This window comes from Brassica napus, chromosome A7, assembly GCF_020379485.1.
Source record: "Brassica napus cultivar Da-Ae chromosome A7, Da-Ae, whole genome shotgun sequence".
NCBI classification, from domain to species: Eukaryota; Viridiplantae; Streptophyta; class Magnoliopsida; order Brassicales; family Brassicaceae; genus Brassica; species Brassica napus.
The window spans coordinates 25,497,031-25,521,151 of NC_063440.1; the positions used below are offsets into that span (position 1 = coordinate 25,497,031).

At 34.8% G+C, this 24,121-nt stretch overlaps 5 protein-coding genes across 7 annotated transcripts; 2 read left to right on the forward strand and 3 right to left on the reverse strand.

Moving 5' to 3' along the window:
* The first annotated feature begins 752 nt into the window (after window positions 1-752).
* Window positions 753-2,091, forward strand: LOC106354254 (aquaporin TIP3-1). The gene is made up of 3 exons (XM_013794149.3): window positions 753-1,050; window positions 1,135-1,400; window positions 1,570-2,091. Exons 1-3 carry the CDS (start codon window positions 909-911, stop codon window positions 1,957-1,959), a joined length of 798 nt encoding a protein of 265 aa, XP_013649603.1. The 5' UTR covers window positions 753-908; the 3' UTR covers window positions 1,960-2,091.
* LOC106354253 (testis-expressed protein 2) lies at window positions 2,081-5,055 on the reverse strand. Its single transcript, XM_013794148.3, has 6 exons — window positions 4,686-5,055; window positions 4,353-4,576; window positions 3,327-4,279; window positions 3,160-3,254; window positions 2,865-3,059; window positions 2,081-2,791 (listed from the first exon to the last, which is right to left on the reverse strand). Exons 1-6 carry the CDS (start codon window positions 4,878-4,880, stop codon window positions 2,216-2,218), a joined length of 2,238 nt encoding a protein of 745 aa, XP_013649602.1. The 5' UTR covers window positions 4,881-5,055; the 3' UTR covers window positions 2,081-2,215.
* A 1,570-nt stretch (window positions 5,056-6,625) lies between these two features.
* BNAA07G30660D lies at window positions 6,626-9,351 on the reverse strand. 3 transcript variants are annotated; one of them, XM_013794151.3, is made up of 6 exons: window positions 8,679-9,351; window positions 7,995-8,176; window positions 7,627-7,864; window positions 7,452-7,537; window positions 7,290-7,381; window positions 6,626-7,201 (listed from the first exon to the last, which is right to left on the reverse strand). In XM_013794151.3, the coding sequence occupies exons 1-6, from the start codon at window positions 8,772-8,774 to the stop codon at window positions 6,954-6,956; spliced, it is 942 nt and encodes a 313-aa protein (XP_013649605.1). In that variant the 5' UTR covers window positions 8,775-9,351; the 3' UTR covers window positions 6,626-6,953. The 3 variants fall into 3 exon arrangements, with proteins under 3 accessions (XP_013649605.1, XP_013649606.1, XP_013649604.1); XM_013794152.3 differs by having other exon boundaries at window positions 7,995-8,173; window positions 8,679-9,272; XM_013794150.3 differs by having other exon boundaries at window positions 7,995-8,179; window positions 8,679-9,272.
* Window positions 9,352-20,181: 10,830 nt separating this feature from the next.
* On the forward strand, window positions 20,182-22,497 carry LOC111199312 (organic cation/carnitine transporter 1). The gene is made up of 2 exons (XM_022689186.2): window positions 20,182-20,771; window positions 21,204-22,497. The coding sequence occupies exons 1-2, from the start codon at window positions 20,327-20,329 to the stop codon at window positions 22,370-22,372; spliced, it is 1,614 nt and encodes a 537-aa protein (XP_022544907.1). The 5' UTR covers window positions 20,182-20,326; the 3' UTR covers window positions 22,373-22,497.
* A 65-nt stretch (window positions 22,498-22,562) lies between these two features.
* LOC111199313 (nascent polypeptide-associated complex subunit beta) lies at window positions 22,563-24,074 on the reverse strand. Its single transcript, XM_022689187.2, has 6 exons — window positions 23,925-24,074; window positions 23,501-23,568; window positions 23,262-23,410; window positions 23,120-23,176; window positions 22,996-23,034; window positions 22,563-22,915 (listed from the first exon to the last, which is right to left on the reverse strand). Exons 2-6 carry the CDS (start codon window positions 23,566-23,568, stop codon window positions 22,728-22,730), a joined length of 501 nt encoding a protein of 166 aa, XP_022544908.1. The 5' UTR covers window positions 23,925-24,074; the 3' UTR covers window positions 22,563-22,727.
* Window positions 24,075-24,121: the final 47 nt, after the last annotated feature.

The following is a 24,121-nucleotide window of genomic DNA, read 5'->3' on the forward strand; positions in this document are numbered from 1 at the left end:
TGCAGTGGCTCCGGTTTTACCGGTGTGTCCTCCTAGCTGTGTCCGAGGTGCTGCTCGGCTTTTCACTCTCAAATAAGGTTTGCGGTCGGGTTCTTAGCTCTTACTTTGGGTTAGGACCTTGCTGGTTCGGCCGTGCGGCAGTTAGTCAATCGAGCTGCTCGTTCTTCTGCGGTTTGCTTCCGGAGGGTTAGTTTCTCGGCGGTCCGTTTTCTCTATACGGGTTCTCGGTTCAAAGGGTGCACACGGTCACGGTGGGGCGGACTGGAGGCGGCAATCTTCAGGCTGTCCTTCCGAACGACGACATCGCCGCTAGGAGGTTCTCTCTCGTGCCGTCTGAGGTATTATCTGTCGGATGTTTTGGGTGTGCTTCGTGTTTGGATTCTCTGGGCGTTTCAGGTTTGGGTAGTCTTTTCGGAAGCTGTAGGAGCCGTTGTTTCAAGGTTTGAGGGCGCCTGTCTCTCCGGTAGCTCGCGGTGCCCGGTTCTCTGCCTCGACTAGGCTCGGCTCTTTGGTCCAAGCCCGTCTCGCTGCTTAGCTGCCTTCTCCGCTTTGTTCGCCTTTGGTTTTAGGCTGTTTCCTTCCCGTGTAGTTGTTGTTTAGTTTAATTTCGTATTCCGCTACTAGTAATCTTTGTAACTTCTGTCTCAAATTTGAAAATTGGTATAATATTTTAACATTTTACCAAAAAAAAAAGGAGGCAGATGAAAATTAATGATATATACAAACACGAGCAAGACATGGTTAAGTAAAATGCATGCAATTTAAAAGCTACGTGTCCATCTCAAGACACTCAAGTCTCACATCTGTCCTTCTTTTTGGCTTCTTTTAAACTCTCTCTCTCTCTCTCTTCTCACCTCAAATTATCTTTTCTTCACAGATCCTTGTTAATTTAGAGTGTTGTGATTATAATGGCAGCATCAACTGTAAGAACGTATGGTTTCGGTAGAGCCGACGAGGCTACACACCCTGACTCCATTAGAGCCACGTTAGCTGAGTTCCTCTCCACTTTTGTCTTTGTCTTTGCAGCTGAAGGCTCCATCCTCTCTCTCGGTACCGTTCCGAAGATAATTATGCAGCTTAAAGTCTTTTCATATGTGATATAGCTTATGAGTTGTGTGTTTTTTTCTATCTCAGATAAGTTGTATTGGGACCATGCGGCTCATGTTGGAACAAACACACCAGGAGGACTGGTACTAGTAGCGTTAGCTCATGCGTTTGCTCTGTTCGCTGCTGTTTCTGCAGCCATCAATGTCTCTGGTGGACACGTTAACCCGGCTGTCACTTTTGGTGCTCTTATTGGAGGCAGAATCTCTGCGATCCGTGCCATCTACTACTGGATAGCTCAGCTTCTTGGAGCCATCCTCGCTTGTCTATTGTTGAGGCTCTCCACAAACGGCATGGTACCACTAAATAACATCATAATGTATTATCAGTGTTCTAAAAATCGGTCTAGTCGTAGATATCCTCTAGATGAAAACGCCTAATCAATAATATTACTCATATTGGTATACATCTGTGAGCTAGTATTTTTGTGTTGCAATGTTATAAACATAGTCTATGTACATGCAGAGACCAGTTGGCTTCAGTTTAGCATCAGGTGTTAAGGCACATAATGGACTCGTGTTGGAGATCATTTTAACATTTGGCCTAGTCTACGTCGTCTACTCCACTTTGATTGATCCAAAACGTGGAAGCCTTGGGATTATAGGACCTCTTGCAGTCGGACTCATAGTTGGTGCAAACATCTTGATGGGTGGACCGTTCTCTGGTGCCTCTATGAATCCAGCTAGAGCCTTTGGTCCAGCATTGGTTGGATGGAGATGGGACGACCATTGGATCTACTGGGTCGGACCATTCATCGGTGGTGCTTTAGCCGCCTTTATATACGAGTTCATGGTCATCCCCACCGAGCCACCTGCTCACCACACACACCAGCCCTTAGCCCCTGAAGATTTCTAGATGGAGCCTTTCCACTCGGTCTTTGTTCAATCTCTCTTTGTGTGTATGGAATCACTTTGCATTAGAGTCTCTGTTTTGATGCTACTCTTTGTTTGTTTGTATTAATAAGAATAAAGAGAGATACCGCAGCGATGAGTTCTTTTGATATTTTCACCAAACATATACCGGATACAAGTAATAACAATGTACTAATCTATTCTATATTGACTTTCCTTGTTTCTGAAACCTGAAAAAAGATAAAAAAAGAAAAGCTTCTTCAAGGTCCTCTCATCTTCTCAACAATCTGTCTACTTCTTTCCTCCATGTGACGCTTCTTCTCTTCAAACTTCTCCCCAACTTTCTTCCTAAAATCAAACATCCTCTCCCTTGTTCCCATTTTCTTTCCCTTGAAGCTCGAATCAACCTCTTCATTTGGCACGATATACCTCGATGGCGGTGGCTGGACACTAACCGGGACAATCTCCCCGTCGTTGCCTCCTCGTGCTACTGTCTCCAGCTTCTCATTGCTTTCCAGAAGGGGAGTCTTGAGTTCCTCCAAGGATTTGTCACTCTCTACTATAAGACCTGCTGAGCTACTAGCTGGTGGTGGTGCAGCCACAGGTTCTTCCTCAACTCTTGGTTTCTGCGGAACGTTGGTAGCTTTCTTCGTCTGTTCACCATTCGTTGGCTTCTCACCTTTAGCTTCGAAGCTGTCGTGATCACTAGTTGAGTCTTGATTCAGCCACATGAATGGCGCAACACTGCGTTGGACCCAATCATCCTTTTCAGCTATCATCCCTGGAATGGTTACGCTTTCGCAGTTGGGGAGCACCATGACCTCTCGTATACCGTTCTGCACAATGAGATTTTGTATTATTTCATATTCCCTTTAGAAACAAAAGAAGATGGAGCAAAGTGTTTTTTACCTTAAAACGGTTGATCAAAAACATAGCAACATGGCTGTTTGTGATTTTGTGTTCGCCAACAGATGAGACAAGGTCGAACTCAATCTCTGGCATGCTTGTGAAGCCAAACCATAGTTGATCAGATGGAGGCGGCTTCATGTGTACACGCAGTGTCCCTCGTAGCGAAGAGACTCCTATTGACAAAGTTATTGGAACCTACAGTTCACAAACAGAGAGAGAGAGAGAGAGTCTAAGATACTACAAGAGCTGAGTCTATTAATCACACCATGATTTGAGATCAGAAACAAAGATTAACCTGAGAGACTTGCTCAGCGATGTTCTTAAGAATAGACTTCCACTTAGATCCATTGTTCGGTCCTGCCTTTGTACCTTTTGATCCTTTTGGTTCATCTGCAAAGAAATAAATCACTTTAGTATTAAATGCTTCTAATCAAAATGATTATATGAATCCACTGTACTAACCAACTTTCACATCTTGTCCATCACCAGTTCCTCCGGGGACACTCAACTGCTTCTCAAAATCTGCAAGACCTTCAAGGAACTCTGGTGGAACATCCCCTGAAGAATTTGGTTGCAGCTTTCCTTCAGCTATTTGCAGATCTTCCTCTCGAGCATCAACTCGAGTCTGAACTTCAAGTCCAGCACCACCAGTGTATTCAACATCTAGCTCGAACGCCCACACGCCATTCATCTCCATCGGAAGAATCCTTGTACCGTGTATATAAGGAGGGAGACTCCCAATCTTTACATCACAGCAGATCAAATCACCTATGTAGCTAGGAATCCTCATGTTGGACAACACCCGCTGGATTCGTTCGTGCACTGCATTCTTCAGCCCTGCGTTCTCTTTGACATCGAAGAACAGCCGAGAGACCAGCAAGTTCCACGCCAAGGTTCCTTCATCAGCGAAAAATTTCTCTTCCGAGTCTACGTCCGAAGCATGACTCCAAGAACGTGAGAAAGCTCCCACATCGGTTTCCTCAGGGATGGTATCTTTAAACTTTCTAGCTGGATTGCTCTTTCCTGAGCTACCGTTGGAATGTGAGTCTTGGTAAGGACGTGTTGAAGCTGTCACTTTGGTTGAGCACTTTTTAGAGAACTTCTTCCAGAACAAACGAACCTTTGAGGAAGGGGCATCGATCTTAACTCCCTTGTCCAATGACTCAAAGCTAAAACCAGCTGATGGTTTCATGAAAGAAGGATACGCAGCGTTGAGTGAAGCCATATAGCTCCGGAACTCGTCTTTCAGTTTAGTCGACCAGATAAACCTTTCGTGATCATTGGAAGCAGCAAGACGAAGAGCTTTACACCAAGACTCCTTCTCCCAAGAAGTCTCGAGGTAGATGTAAAACACACGGTTCCCTTTGTATAAGTTTGAAGTCTTGCTCTCCACTTGGATAGGGAACCTCTTAGCCCTGATGACACACGAAACAAAAGGGTTATTATATTAACTTTAAGAGAAGAAATGTGAGTAAGATTGTAAAATACCATTTTCTTGTGGGGAGTTGAGACCCTGAAACAGCCTCAACGGAGCAACCTTTCAAAGTGATAACAGTCTTGTTGCTATCTGTATCTGTTAAGATGAGCTTATGGTCTTTGATTCTAGCAAACTTCCTAACGGGATGCACCTCCAAGTGATCGTTCCTCTTCTTTGTCTCTTTTGGTAACTTCTCCTTTAAACTCTCGTCCAACTCCAAAACCCAAATCACTCCCTGATCATAAAGTAAACAGCTTTCATCACATTGATCAAGAACTGAATGAGAATCTCACCCAAAGGAAGCTCATTTCTTAATCATCTGCAAGAAAGGTGGAAACTTTTACCTGTTTGTTGAGATTGAAATCAATGGGCTCGAGAGGAGGAGGATCAGAGCCCTTCGACGTTGGATCTGAACTCGATTCCTGCTTCCGATTCAACCGCTTGACGAGGTACAAGAACGCAGCAACTTCCGCGGCAACGACGGCGAGGAGGCCCAGCAAGAATCCAGTGACGAAGGCGAAGCCAGCGAACGAAACCATCTCGGGGAAGTTTTACAAAGTCTGTTGCTTTTGAAGTTTAAGTGAGGAGAGAAAAGCGGAGGAGAGTTAGTTGAGAGAGAAGGGAATCAAAGAGGAGAAGAAGACGCGTCACGATGTCTTCTCTCTACTTTTATGTCAGTTTCTCGGTGGTGATGAAGCAGAGGAACTATAGTGGGGTGCTCAAAATGAAAAATATTTCTTGAGAAAATAATAATAATTTTAATTTTGATAAATTATGTACATGTATTATTGTGAAATGGGAATATTCGTTTACGTAATTCAAATCATTTCTGATTTATTTCATACAAAAATTAGGAGGATTAATCTTCTTGTTTTTTAATCTCATTTATTTAGTTTTGATTGGATAATTTTTTTTGATTTTGTTACCTATTTTTACTCCCCCCCCCAAAAGATCTGTTACCTACAATATAATCTTCAATTGTTTTAGAAATTGGAGATTTTGTCACGCGTAAGATAATCTCTATGATTGTTTTAGGAATGGGAATATTCGTTTACTGAATTCAAATCAATTTCTGACTTTTGTATGTTTTCACACTTTAGTTTCCTTATACAAATTAGGAGGATTGGTTTTCAACTTTTCATATTTAATATCATTTTTTAAGTTTGGTTGGATTAGGATAATTGCTTTTAGATTGTTACCTATAGTATGTACACGAAAAAGTTCTACAACATAGAGATTTCACTAAAATCCAATGCCAATGTTTAATGGATTAGATGTTTTGGTTTGAATTTAAAATGGTAGATCAAACACTATGTAGAATTCATTTCAACACTCGTAGTTTCATACACAACTAAATCAACTGTTCATTGTCAATGAACTACAGGCCGATCGTTTAAAGATTCCATTGGTTTAATTCTGATGGATGAATATGCTAAAGTGCGAGTTAGCCCTGTCCGTGGATTATGGTTGTAAGTGTTACACTACTGAACTGCCTGTAATAATTAAAAACATACGTATTTGCAAGTTACTTGTAAATGAATAACAGCGAATATGAAACCGATTTAAAGTAAAACGATCAAATTAACCATTTTGTTGGTACCATATATGCTTGTTGGAGCAAACCTGTTTTTTTCATTTTTTTCATAATAAAACATGTTGCTGTCAAAAAAATATATGCTCTACATCCATATTTTACAAGAGATAACTACTATATTATCAGAGATTCAGAATCCCTAAAGAATGAACAGACAATACAAATTAAAAAAAAAAAACGATTCTTTAAACAATACAAGAGATAACACCCATTACGTACGGTCACTATTGCATAACCAAACAGCTTCTTTTAGAACATTGACCCCTTAACAATGTTGTTGAACTAGAAAGTTTTGACTGTTTCAATTCAACCTAATCCTTTGAAGTTCCAAGTCTCACCTAAGTCTTTATTCGTTGAGGAATGAGTCAGATTATGTCAGAACATATCAACTCTCCAGTCAAGTTTTAATTGATAACTGAAAGAAAGTAGAAAAAGTATCCAAAATAATGCAAACAAACATGGTAAAGAGAAAAAGCAATCGTTGGAAAAAACAGAGAAAAAGCGAGTACATAGGAAAAAAAAATAGAAAACAAACAAAAGACATCAAATCTGACAAAAAAAATGTTCTCATCTGAAATATTAGACGAATTTTCAACTTATGTTTTGTTATATATTTTTATTGTATAGTCTTAAGATATTCTTAATCATTTTTGCATTGCACCATTGCAGTCCATATGCTCTTTACCGACATACAAGAAAGGCACAGATTTTCATATTTTCAGACAGAAAAGTACAAAACAGAGTTCACAGATCCATTTAGTAAAAAAAGAGACAGAAGAGAAGTAAAAGAGTAGCCAACTTCATTTACATGGTCCCTCACTCATGCAAGAAAAAAAACTCTGTTCTCTTCTTAGTAACATCCATGGCTTGCAACATGAGAAAAAAAAACTCTGCAATGGCCGTTGCTACCTAAAGCAACACAACGAGCCAGACAACAACAAAGAACACTTCAGGGTTATGTTTTTTTTAGTGTTTGGAAGAAAGGGCCAACGTTAAGAGGACCCCCTTAAACTGATCTTTAAAAGTTGGAGTTTATGAAGAAGTTATAGTCATGGTGGTCAACATTCAGCTGTTTCAGCCATGAATCTGCAGCGCTTTGAAGGTAAACCAACCGGTCCTGGTCAAACCCTGTCTTGCCCCAAAGATCTCCTTGCATTTTGTAAGCAGCTAAACCAAACGGAGGCAATGGGATTCTCTTGTTTACAACACAACAATCAGTTTCTTCCATTACTTTGTTGTTACTAGAATCTCCTTCCACCACATTATCTGCATGCAATTCTAGAAGCCGTTAATAAAATAAACAAGAAATGGTGTTTGTTCCTTACGTTAATGAGCAATGATCGATCATATGTACCTTGAAACGAAGAAGACAAAGTATGATAAGTTAAAAAGCCTGTCGTCAAGTCCTTCTCGTTCTTGCAGCTTGGGATGTGATATATCGGGTACCTAGTTCATCAAACCATCACACATCAAGCCAAACATGAAGGATTGTATTAACTAAAGACTCATTACTTACCACGCAACAGCCATCCAACTAGCAGGAGACATATCGACACTCCTTAAGGTCATCAGTCCCGGATATTTCTCAGCCAGCTCGTTTATCTGAAGAAGAAACAATTACATTGTCTTTGCTTCAAGACAATAGTTCATTAAGTTAAAAGGAAAATAATATGGTCACTAAGATATCAAACCTTGTCGGTTAAGGGAACTCGCTTGTAAGGAGGATCTCTTTCGATGTATTTAAAGTCAAGGTAACCAAGTCTATCTCGCAACAATACTGTACCATCTGGATCAAACACCGAATCTTCAGAGACAGCATCCCATGTTTTGCTAGAATCATTGCTCATGGATCTTGACAACAACTTCTCGCTCTCACTATCACTCCAACACTCACTACTCTCAGACTCAAGAACAACCTCATTCAAGCTCCTTCAACACCCAAAACCAAGACCATAGAGCGTCAAACAACTAGAGACATGTCCTAAAAACTTCAATTACCAAACCACAAAGACAAGATTGTTAATAAAATATTTTAAGAATCAAAATGGGGTAAATTAACCTGGACATCAAAGCGGGTTTGTTAGTGTGGATTTGGATGGCAGACAGATACGGGACATAATACTGCATAACGGTTTCACCATTGTTTAGATCAACTTGTGATTCAAAACCATATGCGCTCAGTTCATCGTAACAATCCCAAAGATCACCGAGCCTGAAGTATTCCGTCTCCTCCTTCCCCTGCTGCTGCCACAAACAGTAAAATCACTCACACAACCGTTCAAGCAATTCAGCAACCACATGAAGACCAACATGGTCTTAACATTGACATGTATGTGAACAGTAAAGCTCTTGATTCCTAATCACAGACGCACAGAATGAGACGGATCCAAAGTATATATACTTAGAGAATCAAGCAGATTCAAACCAAATCTAAGTACACTTGCGCTTTTTGATTAAAATGAATATAAAATAATATTCTAAAGCAATTCTGTAGCACGTTTCCACGTGGTAGTATACAATCCATGAAAATGATGTGACCTTTAGATTTCTCATATTAAATTTTTTTTTCCGTGATGGATCATGCAATTATTTGTCTGTCCTTGTTGTCAAATTTCATCTGAAAATTCACACCAAATCATTTTAAAAAAAAACATTACAAGTTCTAGGTTGTCACCATTGATTCAAAGTTAAGACGTTTATGAAACTCTGATTATCAAAGACATTTAAAATCGTTTTTTTTTACCTGAGGAAGAGAGAATGAAGGAGGCTTAGGAGTGACTCCTAAGAGAAACCTCTCCAGATTTGAACGGCCTTTTGATGAAGAAGACCACCACCACATTATCTCTGCTCCTTTTCTTCTTCTTGGCTCAATCTCTTGCTGAGATCAGATCTTTATGCATAATCAGTCCACACAAAAGTTTGAAAACTTCTCAGTCGTCTCTCATTAGTCCCAATATGGTAAAGCTATATAGCAATTCCCAACCTAAACTCTTTTTCTTTTAAACACTGTATATCCCAATTCTCTGATTATTCCCCAGAAACTTCTCTTAAGAAAACAAAACCCACCAAAGAACGAGAAGGATTCTTTAAACTTCCGATTTGAGAGATTAAATGAGAATCAGAAAAGTGAGGGTTTTTTTTTAAATAGAGTTTTGTTACTCTCAATGGAGACAGAGAAACTGAAGTGAGAGATGAATGAAGCTTTGTGAGTAGGATTGATTTGTATTAATGGAAGAAGGAAAACCAAGAAGAGGACGAAACGCTTCTTCTCTCTCTTTCACTCACTCTGATCCCTTTTTATTTATTAGCTATTTAATTTCCCCCCAAGTATGAAACTGAAGACTTTTGTTTGATCTAGTATCTTTTTTTAATTAATTAAAACAATCGGTATCTAGAAAGAATAAAAAAAAGAGGATTGCATATTACTTATACATAAATTTGTTGTATATTTATAGAAAAAAAGTTTTTGAGAATGGAGACATTATTACGTCATTACAACACCAAAATCCAAGTCAAGTTGCAAATGAAAAAAAAAAAGTAAATTGTTTTTATTTTCATTTTGTTTGCAATCGAATATATTATTACATTCTGCTTCTATAATCTAGTATATGTTTCTTTTAGAAGATAGATTAACTAAATATGGATTGATTGTATATTATGGAGATAACGAGGACGTTAGACATTACAATTTACTCTTTTGTATTTATGTGGTGAGTGATAAAGCCTTCTAGAAAAGCCACTTAATAAGATTTCTTTTTTAATTTTCTCGTAAGTTTTAATCCTTGACTTAAAATATCAATGGTTTATTTTGTACAAGGTTTCATGAGATATCAATGCTCTTCTTTAGAAACTGTAAAGACACCAATTAAAAAGCGCAACGAGTTGATCTTTGTATTTTTCAACATATGTTGATTAATTGTGGTAGAGACTATTTTAGGTAGATATAGATACTAATATTAGTGAGATTTTGTATAGAGTGTCTGGAGCTCTAGTAAATAGTATAGTCAATAGTGGAAGAAAATCGATTAAATTTTACTTAGTGAATAACCAAAAAAATATACCAAACAAATCTGAACATTACATTCCATCATCTAACCTCGGTCTATGAGTTTGTATTTTTAGTTTGTAATTTTCAACAACCCTATAAATAATCAAAATACTAAACGAGTATTTTATGTCTTCAGAAACATGTCGCAAACTGAAAATTACATACTTTTATTGTTGAAATATATTTCACTAATCATGTGTCAGTGATGTACAATACGTATAAGTTATTTATACTATAAACATCTCCGGAATCAATTTTTAACTCGAAAATCTCATGTCTGATAAAAACGAAAATAACTAATTAGATCAACTAGTCTCTTCTATATAATTTAAACCGTGTTTTTTGGTGTGCCATTAGTCTATTAGAGGTTAAGTTGTCCACAAATAACTCGAATAAAGTTTACTGTTGACTCTGAAATGAATCTTGATTCAAAATGAAAGGGAGAAGGCAACATCTAGTAGAATTATGTTGAAATTCTACATCAGAAAATATGAAAGTGACATTGACTATTTCTTTAATGGTACATGTTAGTTTACTTTTAGGTGGACAATCTTTAAGATTCTAACTATTTTCAGAAGCATCCGCTTAATGACAATACGAAAGTTTTTGTATGAACATCAAGAATAGCATATGAATTGGATATTTGTAGTAATAAACATCCACACCTAAAACTCCATCATAGAATTTTCACCGTTAATTTGTAACCAGATAAAGTCATAACTTCAAGATTGTCTCCATTTAGAATAAATGAGATTTTGACATTTTTATCCAGATTAAAACTCAGTTTATTTGGAGAAGCAACAAAAAATGAGTTTAATTTGATTTTTGAAACCGCGTTCTGTTACATAATAATAAACTAGAGATTGACCCGCACGCCCGTGCGCGTGTTAATTTTTACGGTTTTATAAATTATTTGTTATTTTATCATTAGTGTTATATATTTAAGATGTGTCGTCGTATAACTAATTGTATTCAAAATATTTGGATTGAATCGGGTAATAAGATTATTTTTGGTACAAATATACACTCTTTTCAGATACATTGGTTAATTAAATATTTTTATATTTCTACACATCAAAATCAAAATCATTCAGACCCGAGAGGATCCAACTCAAGCATCATACATAAATTTATAATATCCAAGTGGCGCCTAATTTAAAAATCCAAAAAAATTAATCCCGAAAGAAACAACTTGTACCTCAATGAGTATCCGAATGTCCATACTTAACTGATTTTGCAAATAGATTAAAAAGAAAACTCTTTCTATATATTTGGCAAAAATAAGAAAAATAGAAAGAATTTTTTATTTAATAAAATAGTTATATGAAGTGAAACATTAAGTGATAATAAATGTAATACTTTTTAATTATTTTGATTTAAATTATTATCTTGTTCATATAAACTATGCCTTTGAATTATGTGTTTTGCTATGTAATTTTTCACCAATTGGAACTAAGACAAAAGAAAGTTTTAGTAAAACATATTAAACCAAACTATTAACCATATGCAAAACTCGGTTATCTTACATTTTTATTTTTTTTATAATTGCACAAAGTTAATATTGATTAACTAATAAATAAAAATCTACATTATTACTTTTACGGTAAATATAATTAATGATGTGATATATTGTTAAAGTAATATAATTAATGAAATTACTAAAATAAAACTATACTTATATTTTTATACATTAATATTTGTTTTTCATAATTAGTGTTTTATATTTTAGATATGTCGTGATATAACTAATTGTATTCAAAAGATCCGGATCGAATCAGATAATATGGTTATTTTTGGTACAAATATCCAAACTCGTTTCAAATACATTGGTTATTTAGATATTTTAGGGTCATATACATCAGAACCAAACTCATCCAGACTCAAAAAAAATCAACTCAAAACCTACACATAAATTTATAATATTCAAGGAGTGAGTAATTTTAAAACAAAATAAAACGATACCCGAAAGGAACGACTCGTACCTAAGTGGATATTTAGTGTTCATGCCTAACTGATTTTATAAACTAATATAAATGATATTTTTTATGTGTTTTGCTAAATTAAGTGAAACTGAAAGAGATTTTTTTATTTAGTAAGCAATTATATTGAGTGAAAAATTAAGTGACAATGAATGTAATTCATTTTTATTATTTTGATTTAAGTTATGATTTTATTCACTAAACATGTTTTTGAATTATGTTTTTGGCTACGTAATTTTCCACTGATTGAAAAAAAAATGTTATAGTAAAACAAATTAAAACAAACGCTTAACCTTATGCAAAACTCAGTTATTTTACTTTTTTGATTTTATAATTGACACAAAACTAATATTGATTAACTACTAAATAAAATCCACACTATTATTATTATGGTAATATAATTAATGATGTAAAATATTGTTAAGACAATATAATTAATATGAGTGAAATATAGAAATACAATTAATGTAGTACTGCTATCTTCGTTTCCAAACAATTTTCAGTTATAGTACTATTCATGTTTCCAAACATTACTAAAGTGTACTTCAGTTTTAATAATATAGATTATATCTGAAGGCAATACATTTGCAAAATGAAAATAGTAACCGTATTTACGTAACTTTTTTTGTAACCTCATATAGATAATATTTTATTTAATTATTTTCGAGCCTATTAGTTTTATATTTTGTGTAGTTTCAGAAACTTAGAACACTTCTAACGTAAAATTCTAGACATGAGTATCTTAAGCTAAGTGCTAATGTGTAGTTACTATAATATTTACTAGGTGACCGGTCCGCACCCTGTACGGGTATAAGAAAATTCAAAATATAGACTAAATTTTATATAATTTTATAAGTAACGGATTTTATAATATAATACCACCGGATTTTATAATATAATATCTCTGTTAATTTTATAAGTAACGGATTTTAATTATAATATTTTTAAAATATTTTACTCAAGATATTTTGATGTAGAATTCTCTTAATTTGACATATTCAAAATAACAAATAGTTGATATATTTATTCTAATGTATTTTGAGAATTTTAGTGAGATATTCTTTAATACGATGTTGGCTGTTTAAGTGTTTAACTAAATTTAGCAGAACGACTACTATATAAATCGAGAATGAAACTATATTTTTGTTTTAACGAAAACAAATAAATAAAAGAGGAGAATGTGAGAGTGTCCGGTGAAAAAACAAGCGGAGAGTAGTATCTGAACACTGAACACTGAACACTCGAGGTTGTGTCACTTGTGTGTGGTGTACTGGTGTCGGAGCGCTGGACTTTCTGTTGGACGCGTGTTTTCCAAAACTGCGTCAGTCTCTCGCGTTTTGGTCCTTCCTTTTTCATATTTTCCCTTTATTTTCTTTTACAAAATACGTATTTTTAAAAAAGTATTTATACATACTTCTAATAGTTTTAATTGTAGTTTGCAAGTTATACTAGATGGACTCATTTTTTGGTATAAGCAGCTGTCTAGTGTTGGACATGAAAGTAATCGTAAAAAGTTGATTAGTTTAAAATTTTGGATGTCTCCATGGACTCATAGCATGATTAGCTCTTTGCTCGTAGCATTTCATCTTTTTGTTCATGTTTGTGTTTTGTTGTTACGGAAAAAAAAAACCATTTAGTGTATCAATGATTTGAATTATATTTACACGTGGGGAAAGTGGTTCCTTTTTTATTTTTGGCTCAGTAAAGTGGTTAGTTTTAGATAAAGTCACGTGTCAAACACTTTGTCGTTTCCTCATCACACTAAAGTACTAAACTATGAACGCTATTTATCCATTGATTTTATAATCTGTGTACTATAGTGAGATTGTGTACAGGTAGTGTTCATGATTATATATGTGTTGGACCGTGTGATGCGACGAATATGGTTTTCTTTAGTGATGTGACTACCGACTAAAGTAATCTAGTCAATAATCTCGCTTGTGCTAATAAGCTCAATTCCTTAGGCCCATTTGTTCGTTTCTTGGGGTCATCAGTTTTTTTCTTTGCTTATGTTAAACTTCAACAAGGGCGAGAGAGACCTGGCAAGAAGGGCGACATCTCCACCTGGATCCGTCTGAGATGACAAGTTGCAGTCACAAACCCCGACCAAACAAACAAATCACTTGACTCGAACACAGTTTAGTCGAACTTTGGGCCTAAAACCCTTAAAAGCCCAATTTGACATCTTTTACCAAATTTTAAAAATAATAAACGTATTTCATATCGGACCGGCCGAACATTATAGTTTCTCCGTGAAATAAGACTTAATCCTTCCTTGTCACAAAAAAAAAAAAAAAAAAGACTTAATCCTTCCTTTTTCTGAACTACTCTTCCAAGACTTTTGAGAATGAGATTTCGATTCCATCACTGTTTTCAAACATTACATACTTTGATAACATTCAAGACTTTCACAATGTCTAATCTTCCACATTTCATTCCAGACACATCTTGACATAATATACCAAACCAGAACCTAGCAAAATAGTACTAATGACCAAATGTCAAAGATGAAGTCTCTTATAAGTTGAAGTATCTATCTCTGCAAATGCAAACTATTTCAACAGTCTTTTTTGATTAATCTGGCAATATCTCGAGTTTCTCAGACAATCTTATTTCAGCAGTTTCTAACTTCAAGACGATGTGAATGGAACTACATATGTCATATACTATGTAAATGGAGTTAAAAAGAAGTTTATTTTTGTATGAGAAAAAGTTGAGAGAGGTTTATACATTACAATTATAATCTAACTATGGAGTACCCGACATTGTTTAGAAGATATGCATGTTCTGATAAAGATATAATGTTAATTCCATTACTCACTGGAATGCATTCAAGTTTCAATTTGTTTTCATCAAACTCAACAGAAAACGGGATTTGGAGGTTGAGCACCGAGTACGTTGAATACGATTACCATTTACCAGTGATATGAGATTACGTGGGATATGTTATAGTTTGCAGATTCCATATTCAAAATTACAAACATAAAACTAAATATATAACAATTAGTTTTTTGGTGTAAGCATAACAATCAGTTACCTTAAAATTAAGGGATAATTTGAAAATTACTCTATTAATAGTTCACAATTTGATATTTACACTTTCTCTTTTTTTTTTTTGAAAATTACACTTTGTTAGATATTTAAAGAATTTTTTTATCCAAATTATTATTTTAATAAATATAATATAAATCAGAAAATAATAATTATAATATTATAATTATCTATACTATTAAAATTGAAGTACATTATCCCCTTGGTTTTTGCTAATTATTATACTTGTGCCATTCCTTTAATTATGTCTAACAAATTAATATTCAAAGCAATTACGAGATATTCATAAAGCTATACTGATTTACTTCCCTTTTAAGAATTTTGATATTAATTTAGATCAATATTGTTTGCATTTAATACTTTGTGACATTAAGTTACAACAATACAACTTCATGTTTTATACATTATCTATGTAGACAAATTTATTTGATGTCAAACTTAGAAAAACCATATGGTTTTTCATGTTATACTTTAGAGTACCCATATAAACTATACTATTCAACATAATGAAGTAAACCCCATTGATATTTTTATTAATAATAGCGTTCAAAAAAAAAATTTGACATCCTTCGAAATTAGAAAACCTTAATATATAGAAATATAACAGAATTATATGAATATTGTAACTTTACATATACATATATATATAAATATATATATATATATATATTCAAAGATATGATATTCTTAGTACGAACATATTACTTCTTTTTTTTGTCATTCTTAGTACAAACATATTACTTCATCACTTTATTCTCTCACATTCATGACAAATTAACATAGACATTTTTAAAATTTTCACAACGTATAATATCCCGCATTTTTAAAGCGCGGTTCAAAATCTAGTTTATGTTTAAGATAAATTTGTGTTTAAAATAAATTTATTATTTACTATTTGAAAAGTTAAAACAATAATATACTATGAAGCAAACGTTGATGTGTTTGTGACTTTATCACAAGTTTGTCTTATAAATTTATTTTTAAACCTCATATAAAAAGTTGTACGATAGGTTCCATTAACAATACTAATATAAAAAGATACAAAACTCATTCTTTTCTAAAAACATATTCTTTTTTTTTTCTTTTAACAATATTCATTCTTGTATAAAAAAACAGGGGTGAAGCTACCTTGAGAGGTAAGTGTGCACATGCATCCCTAATTATTTAGAAATTTAAAATTTTACAATGTATATATTTGTTCGAAATGGCTTATATGGCTATGTTTCACCTACAACTTTCAAGGGATGTGGGTTCGATGCTCCACGTTTCTGAATTTTTAACACTATGTTCGTTAATATTAATCATTGTGCACCCACTAAAAAAAAATTCTGGATTCGAACATAACAATGAATATCTTATATAAACATATTCATCTTTGCTACAGGTCTCTATCAATTAAGTTTTAAATGACTACTCAGATTTGTTATGATGAGTTTAAGAAATCAAATTATACTTAAGAACATTAATGAACAGTTGACAAATCTGCGATGAATGAGAGGAAGAGGAAAATCTAAACTAAAAATAAAGAGAAAATGCTTTACAAAACTGAAGAATAAAAAATCATGGATAAGAGTACGCTTTTGTTTTCTCGGTAGTCTTTTTACGCTTTCCTCTCTGTGAGTTTTGGTGGCAGTAGTTTTGATGATTCAATGGTTTTATGTATTTTATAAGTTTGTATATCTGAGGATATGAGATCTCTCATTTTTTGGTCGATAAAAATTCAATTGTGCTGCTTAAGTTGAATTCAACGGATGAAATGGCGTCGACACCTTTAATCTTTGGAATCTGGATTACAGTTGTCAAACGCTTTTTAAGTTTTCTTAAACTAGATTTATAAATTTTGTTTATAGTATTATAAGTTAAGAGATTGTGAACCAAGAGAAGAGATGGTGTTCATTTATTTATAGATATAGAATGCCTAACTTTAAAGAAGCATTTGCAATGTTCCCACAACTCGTCATCCACTAATAATTGATCAGATACGTATTCGTAATTTTTTATTAATGTAAAGAAGACAAAATGAAAATGGGTTGGATGATGATTTGGTAATTGGTTTAGTAGTATATATCGCATTTATGTCGTGTCATTACTAGTTATTCCACTAGTGATAGTGTTTTCGGTCTTCCTCGATTTTATGCTTCTTTCATCAGGTTAATGCAAAGCGGACCAGATAATCTTCTTTCTTATGTCACTTTGCAACATAATGTGATGTTTTACGTTTGGTTAATAACACTCGGATACACATAGCCATGACTTATTTGGACTTCATTATACATTAGTTGGATTTCAAATCTGACTTGCTCATACAGTTTGTATGAATTCTGATTGGCATGGGTACTTCTAGCTAGTGCTTCGACGACCAGGCCATATATAATATTACACTATAACTTTTTTTTTTTTGAACGACTTATTACACTATAACTATTCCCCCATTTAGTTACTTGTCTTTTTTCCTGATCTCAGTAATTTTTCTTACACTTTGATAGTCTTAACTAATACTTTATTTTTATAATAAAAGTATATATATTGGAAACTATAGAGATACCAATGCAATTACATAGAATGTAGAATATGCCATAGAGATAACATTTTGATTCTCATATAACTGTCGATGATATATGTAAACGTATAACAAAATCTTACGTAATTTATCATCAGATACGAGAAAAACACATGAAAAAGGTGCTTTAAATTACGAATATTCCTCCTCAAAAATATATCTTAATCAAGAAAAGTTTGTGGATGATTACACATAGACGATAATACTAGACGTAATCACAAGTGTTTTATGTCCTAACATTTTCATCCTCATGATTAAATTACAATAACAAAAAAATTGAAATTCTGTATCATATAATTTCGGCCAACGCCATCAGCACAAATAATCAATACTTAAGGCAAGTTCATGAACAATAACAAGTTGTTTTCCTAGGTGGAGCCAAATAGTAAGTGCGAGTTAGTATGGAGATTTCATGTGTGAGAAAACATTATATGTGTGTCATGGTATCAGACGAAAGACGTGTTTTCTAGTTTTAACACGAAAGACGTGTTATATGCGATTAACCTAATTGAGGCTAGTTATGATTATGGTGCTACTCGTAATCATGACCCTAGTCCATTGATAATTTTAATCAAGCAGAAAATGCGCAACATAGCGGAATTGTTCTTCTTCACAAAAGAGTATAATACATATATAACTTCGTTTAGTGAACACGCCAACTTTTCTTTCTGTAGGGATAACTATTTATACCAATATATCACAGAAGACAACATTTATGAATTTTGGGGTGTATATTTGATATATAGCTCGGAAAAGCTAATGAGAATATGAACCTAGGTTACAAGAGAAGAATTATATATTCACATTCTAGAAAATAGCTAGGTAGGAGCTAAGAAAGAACGTTATGTACATCAAATATACAAAAATATACAAAGGTTTCTACATCCTGATAGACCTCTCAACCCCCACGTAATGTCTTAATCCTACTATTTAACCCACTTTCTTCATGGCCTCTCCGGATGATCGCACCTATTTAATATACTAATCTTCTTTAATCATGATTAATATACTAATCTTTAATGATCCAATTGCGCACCACCCTTTTTAGTTTTGTAGTACCCAATAATCTAAACGGAAAACTCGAGCAAGTTCAGTCTTCCATTAATTGTGCAAACCAAAATAAAATTAAGTGATAAAAGTTTACATTTTATTATCAAGAAAAAGAGGGTTGCGTTTCTCATAAGTAAGTACATTTTTAATCCATTCTCACCTTTTTAATTAGAGGTTAGATTTGGTTGTTTGAAATAAAAGTTTTTTTTTCTAATCTTATGAATTATCAGTAAAATTTGATTTGTATACTGTATTTATATATAACTATTTTAGTTTACTGATTTGATTAATTTTTCACTAATGTGGTTAAAAATTTAGAGTTCGAATCACAAAATACAATTTAGTATTATTTATGTAGATTTATCAAAATAACAATACATGGGATTTTTATGTAAGTAGAACTGTGAAATAATTTTGTGTATCATGTATGAATCCTCAAAATATTATAGAATTATTCAATTTAAAATCGTCGATTAATGATCCTTATAATTTGTAACAAAATAAAAATGTAGTTATACATATCTTTTTGATTCAAACTATTTCATGATTGCCTTAAATTTCTCTTAACACTATTTACTTTCTTTTTGGTAAAGAGGTCAAGTGTACATCAACCACATATTATATCGTAAGCAGTGTATATATCTTATGGCATACCGATACGTAACATTCAACTACTTACGGATGAATACGTTTTCTTATACAAAGAGAGTTTCTTCCGAAATTCAAACTCATTTTTTCATGTATTATTCGGCCAGTACCTACAACTAATTAAACCGAACACTTTGAAAGCGCGATCAAACAAACGTTTGATGAGTTTTGGAACCCACATGCATTGTTGACACATCAAAGAGTTAATTCAGTAGTTTTGGCCATGTGTTCTCTTTACGCATCATACGTTCTTTTCCTTCTCTTCATGCCTCATTTATATTCTAACCGTAACTTTTGTCGACGTTTGTTATATTTATTTTTCAATACTTTATATATTAGTGGGTACAAAAGAGTTACGTTTGTTTCAAAAAAGAAAAATGAGTTACATTTGTGGACAAAAAGATGGAAGAGCATTACAAAAGAAGAGAGGTTTACACACCTTTTTTTAGTTAATGTTTTGGTAAAGAGTTACATACACCCCTATAAACGTTAATATTTCAATAACAAGTTCTAATAATTTGTAGATGTCTTATTGGTCCAGTTGACTAAGAGTTCACTAAATATTTTACATTAAATCTGAGGTTCAAATCTTACAGAATATGGTTTGTTATCATCTATTTAGATTAATGTTCAGCTGTCAGAAAAACTGTTTAGCGTGAATCTTTATATAATGGTAAGATTATTCGTTGTAAATTAGTTGATATAACGATTTTTTATAGTTTGTAATAGAGTAATAATAAATTATGTTAACAGGTTTAAATATTTTTTCTTTCAATTTTTAATTATATGCTCAAGCTAATGAATTTGCCAATCAGACGCAACTGATAATATAGACACACAATTTAAGAAAAAGTTAACTGAGCTATATAAGAAAAATATCATGACTCATTACCCACAATTGCGTTTTATTCGATTGTTTATTCGAGAGTGATGAATAAGATACAAAACGCTGCTCGACCATGTGTATATAAACGGTCGCTTACTTAAGACATATCAAACCAACAAAACAAGAAATTAAAAACAAGATTATTTTACACCTGAAACAACATAAAAATATGAAACCTTCTGAACAAGAAGCTCCCAAGCTTGCGGAGACACTATCAAACATATCAAATGATTCATCAGCATCCGAGAAAGGAGAAGCAACAAGTCAACAACAATCCAACAATGGGTATGCACTCACAGTTGATGAGGTGATCGAGCAACATATAGGAGCACTTGGGTTTGCTCAGATCATGCATGCTCTCTTGGTCTCTATTGCTTGGACCTTTGATGCTCAGACCACTCTTGTCTCTATTTTCTCCGACGCTCAACCTGCTGCAAGGCTTCTCGCAACTGGAGCCATCGTGGAGGGCTCTTTGATGTGTGGAATGAGTACCAGCGAGTGGGAATGGGTCGGAGGAAAGAGCGACACTATTGTTTCTGAATGGGATCTTATATGTCAACATAAGTTTCTTGTTGCTCTTCCATCTACTCTTTTCTTCATCGGTTCTCTTTTCGGTATGGCTCTTAACCCGGTTTCTAAAATTCTGTATTTTACAGTTTGGAGAGTCTTACCATCCCTTTGGTTTGGTTCAGTTCGGTTCAGATTTTACTCAGTTTTAGAATAACTTTTCATATAATTAAGGATAAAACCGCCATATTTGTTTTTGTAAATCTACCAACCAATTAAAACACTTTCTTACCTTCCATTTTAATTTTTAGTTTTCTAAAATTATTTATTTTAATTCTAACTTTCTGTTGATTAACCCGTTGGAATACGTGAAAAGTTAACCATAAATATATTTCCAGGTGTGGTACCAAGTAGTAAAAAACAGTTGCGTCCAATGATTGAATTCAGTTCGGTCGGTTTATGTGGTCCAAAAATATTAAATCAGTTTATAACACTACTCTTTAAGTAATTCTCATGTTGGCTTTTGTTTTCTCCGACAGGTTCTGGAGTTTATGGATATCTTGCTGATTCATGGTTTGGTCGGAAAAAGACACTGTTTCTCTCTTGTCTACTAACCTTTGTCACCGCTTTGGCCATCTCCTTTGCCCCAAACATTTGGGTTTACGCGTTCTTGCGTTTCGCCAACGGGTTCTTCAGATCAGGCATCGGATCTTGTTGCATCGTGCTAGCCACCGAGGTCGTCGGCAAAAAATGGCGTGGACAAGTAGGCCAATACGGTTTCTTCTTCTTCACGTTAGGGTTTCTATCTCTGCCCCTCATGGGTTACTTGGAGAGAAAGTCATGGAGAAACCTATACAGAATCATATCCGTTTTACCGCTTGGATACGCTCTCTTTCTCTTGCCCTTTGCTTACGAGTCTCCTCGATGGCTTCTCGTCAAAGGACGTAACAAAGAAGCGATGGTGGTCTTGAAGAAACTCGCGAGGCTCAACGGGAAGCAGCTCCCAGCTGAGCTTAGCTTGGTCGATCCGATTCAAGGACGAGATGATCAAACCTCGTCCTCGGAGAACTTTTGGAAAACGAAGTGGGCGGTGAAGAGGATTGTGATGGTTATGATGGCTGGATTTGGAAGTGGTTTTGTTTACTATGGGATTCAACTAAACGCTGAGAATCTCAACTTCAATCTCTACTTAACCGTCGCGGTGAACGCTATGATGGAGTTTCCTGCGGTTTTCATCGGTAGTTTCCTCCTCGGAGTGATGAACCGTCGTCCGCTGTTCTCCAACTCATCGTACCTAGCTGGAATCTCGTGCTTGCTCTGCGCGATTCTCTCGCTCCAGCGTGTGACCAAGGCCATGCCTGTAGCCAAATGGCTGCAGCTTGCGGTTGAGGCGGTTGGTTTCATGGCGTCCTCGACGGCTTACGATGTTCTATATGTCTATGCGGTGGAGCTGTTCCCGACGAACGTGAGGAACTTTGCGGTTTCGCTTCTGCGTCAAGCGTTTATGTTGGGAGCGTCTGCGGCTCCGTTGCTAGTTGCGTTGGGAAGGGAGAGTGCGATGATGTCGTTTATTGTGTTCGGCGTTGCGTCTGTGTTGAGCGGTGTGGTTAGCCTGTGGCTAAGAGAGACGCGTAACGCTCCGTTGTATGAAACGCTAAGGCAGCAGGAGAAAGCAGAAGAGATGGAGAACAGAACAGAACACACTTGATCATTTTAGTGCTGGTCTTATATGATGTTTTTATGTCTAATAAATGGGAAAAATGTAAAATCTTTTCGATTTACCAGCGCATTGTAATGCAACGTTGATGAAATGTTAGTCTAAATTAATCAGAACCAAGAATCAGTAAGGCTACGTTGCAAGAACTGATTGAAAAGACAGAACACAACTCATCTGATGGTAAAGCAAAAAAAAAAACGATCTAACCTTAATAAAAAGGAACATTGGTGTCTGGACAAGTGATAACAAAAACATGTCTTTCTGTTCGCAAAGAAAGAAAGATTTAGAGAAAACAAGAATCTGAAAGGTGCTCAAAAACGGTGGAGCGAAGAACTGGTAAGCTCTCTTAAGAAGCAGTAGCTTTGGGCTGAGCGGCTTCTTCAGTAGCTGGAGTCTCGAAAGTCTCTCCACCTACAAGCTCTGGAACATCGTCATCGTCCTCTTCTTGGATAGTTGCTGGAATATCAGCTCCACCTGGTGTTTGTTTCTGGAATTGCTCTGCTAGCTTCTTCAGGTTTTCCAAGTTATCAGTCCCTGAAATAATCAGAGTAAGATATTGGTTTAATACAAAGGATCATTAGTTAGGAAAAGGACTTGGAGAGTAGTGTGCATACCAAGTTGGCTGATAATCTGAGGAAGTATGTCTTGCAGTTCTGTAAGAAAATTCAGATTCTGAGATTTAGAATACACACAAACAGAGAAAGAGTATGTCAACAATGTGGATACAAAAACACTTACTTTTGGTCTGTGGTGTACCGCTCACGGCCCATGTGTTAGCAGCAATAGAGGCTTGAACTGTAATAACAACATATAAATATTAACCCAAGTGAAGAGATTTATCATTTAAAAAAACGAAAAAAAGATTGGAGATTTTTTTTACCTTTAGGGTTAATGAACTGTATGACAACATCATCTTTAAAGATGTTAACTTCCTCAATACCGGGAATGGAGTTGACTCCAACTCTCTTAAGAGTGCTCTGGAGCTTCTTGTCATCAGTGGTGTTTGTCTTGTGAACAGCCTTCTTCTTTCTGAAAATGACATAAAACACAAATAAGTTTAGCGGACATAAACATTGTCTAATGCTGAACTGAAAGTAAAAGAGACTTAAATATACATACCTTCTTACTGTTCCCTTTCCGCCAGTGCGGACAGTGTTAGCCATCTTCATCAACTTCTCCCTATTCATCTGTTATATCAAAACACACATACACAGGTGAAACCTTTAATTCCACAAATGTATCAAAGAACACAATAACTAATCATGTCATCATTGTCTAATCAAGTAGATATATGGAACACACTATGATTAGGAAACAAAGCAGCAAGAGGAACAAAGGTTGCGTCTTTACTATACATTCCTTGATATTATCAGACAGTACTTTTAACATTTATTTAACCTGTCGGAAAGACAATACTCAATGACACAGAGAGTAACACGAATCAATTAAAAAAAAAACAAATGAATCTAGAAAAGAAAAAATGAAACTGATCTTGACCACTTCAGCTAAATCAGAAAGCTTAGATTACTAAAGTGAAGCTTACCTTGTTATTCGATTTCTAGGGTTCTTCCTCCGACGAAAGGTGTAAGAATAATAAGATAAGAAAGAAAGAGTGAGTGAGTGAGTGAGAGAGAGAGAGAGAGAGTTCGAAGCGGCGGTGGAGGGTTTCGCCCTTTTAGTAAATGGCAATGCCTAGCTAATCTCCGTACCACTCGATATGGGCCATGGGCCTAAACCTAT

Excerpts from the sequence above, each read along its gene's own strand:
- LOC111199312 (XM_022689186.2), top strand. The coding sequence starts at position 20,327 with ATGAAACCTTCTGAACAAGAAGCTCCCAAGCTTGCGGAGACACTATCA. Across the intron at positions 20,772-21,203 it reads CTTCATCGGTTCTCTTTTCG|GTTCTGGAGTTTATGGATAT; the intron begins GTATGGCTCTTA and ends TTTCTCCGACAG.
- BNAA07G30660D (XM_013794150.3), bottom strand. The coding sequence starts at position 8,774 with ATGTGGTGGTGGTCTTCTTCATCAAAAGGCCGTTCAAATCTGGAGAGG. Across the intron at positions 8,180-8,678 it reads CTTCATTCTCTCTTCCTCAG|CAGCAGGGGAAGGAGGAGAC; the intron begins GTAAAAAAAAAC and ends TGTTTGTGGCAG. Across the intron at positions 7,865-7,994 it reads AAACCCGCTTTGATGTCCAG|GAGCTTGAATGAGGTTGTTC; the intron begins GTTAATTTACCC and ends TGGGTGTTGAAG.
- LOC106354253 (XM_013794148.3), bottom strand. The coding sequence starts at position 4,880 with ATGGTTTCGTTCGCTGGCTTCGCCTTCGTCACTGGATTCTTGCTGGGC. Across the intron at positions 4,577-4,685 it reads ATTTCAATCTCAACAAACAG|GGAGTGATTTGGGTTTTGGA; the intron begins GTAAAAGTTTCC and ends CTTTATGATCAG. Across the intron at positions 3,060-3,159 it reads TCGCTGAGCAAGTCTCTCAG|GTTCCAATAACTTTGTCAAT; the intron begins GTTAATCTTTGT and ends TGTGAACTGTAG.
- LOC106354254 (XM_013794149.3), top strand. The coding sequence starts at position 909 with ATGGCAGCATCAACTGTAAGAACGTATGGTTTCGGTAGAGCCGACGAG. Across the intron at positions 1,051-1,134 it reads AGGCTCCATCCTCTCTCTCG|ATAAGTTGTATTGGGACCAT; the intron begins GTACCGTTCCGA and ends TTTCTATCTCAG. Across the intron at positions 1,401-1,569 it reads GGCTCTCCACAAACGGCATG|AGACCAGTTGGCTTCAGTTT; the intron begins GTACCACTAAAT and ends ATGTACATGCAG.
- LOC111199313 (XM_022689187.2), bottom strand. The coding sequence starts at position 23,568 with ATGAATAGGGAGAAGTTGATGAAGATGGCTAACACTGTCCGCACTGGC. Across the intron at positions 23,035-23,119 it reads CGGTACACCACAGACCAAAA|AACTGCAAGACATACTTCCT; the intron begins GTAAGTGTTTTT and ends ATTTTCTTACAG. Across the intron at positions 22,916-22,995 it reads TCAGATTATCAGCCAACTTG|GGACTGATAACTTGGAAAAC; the intron begins GTATGCACACTA and ends TGATTATTTCAG.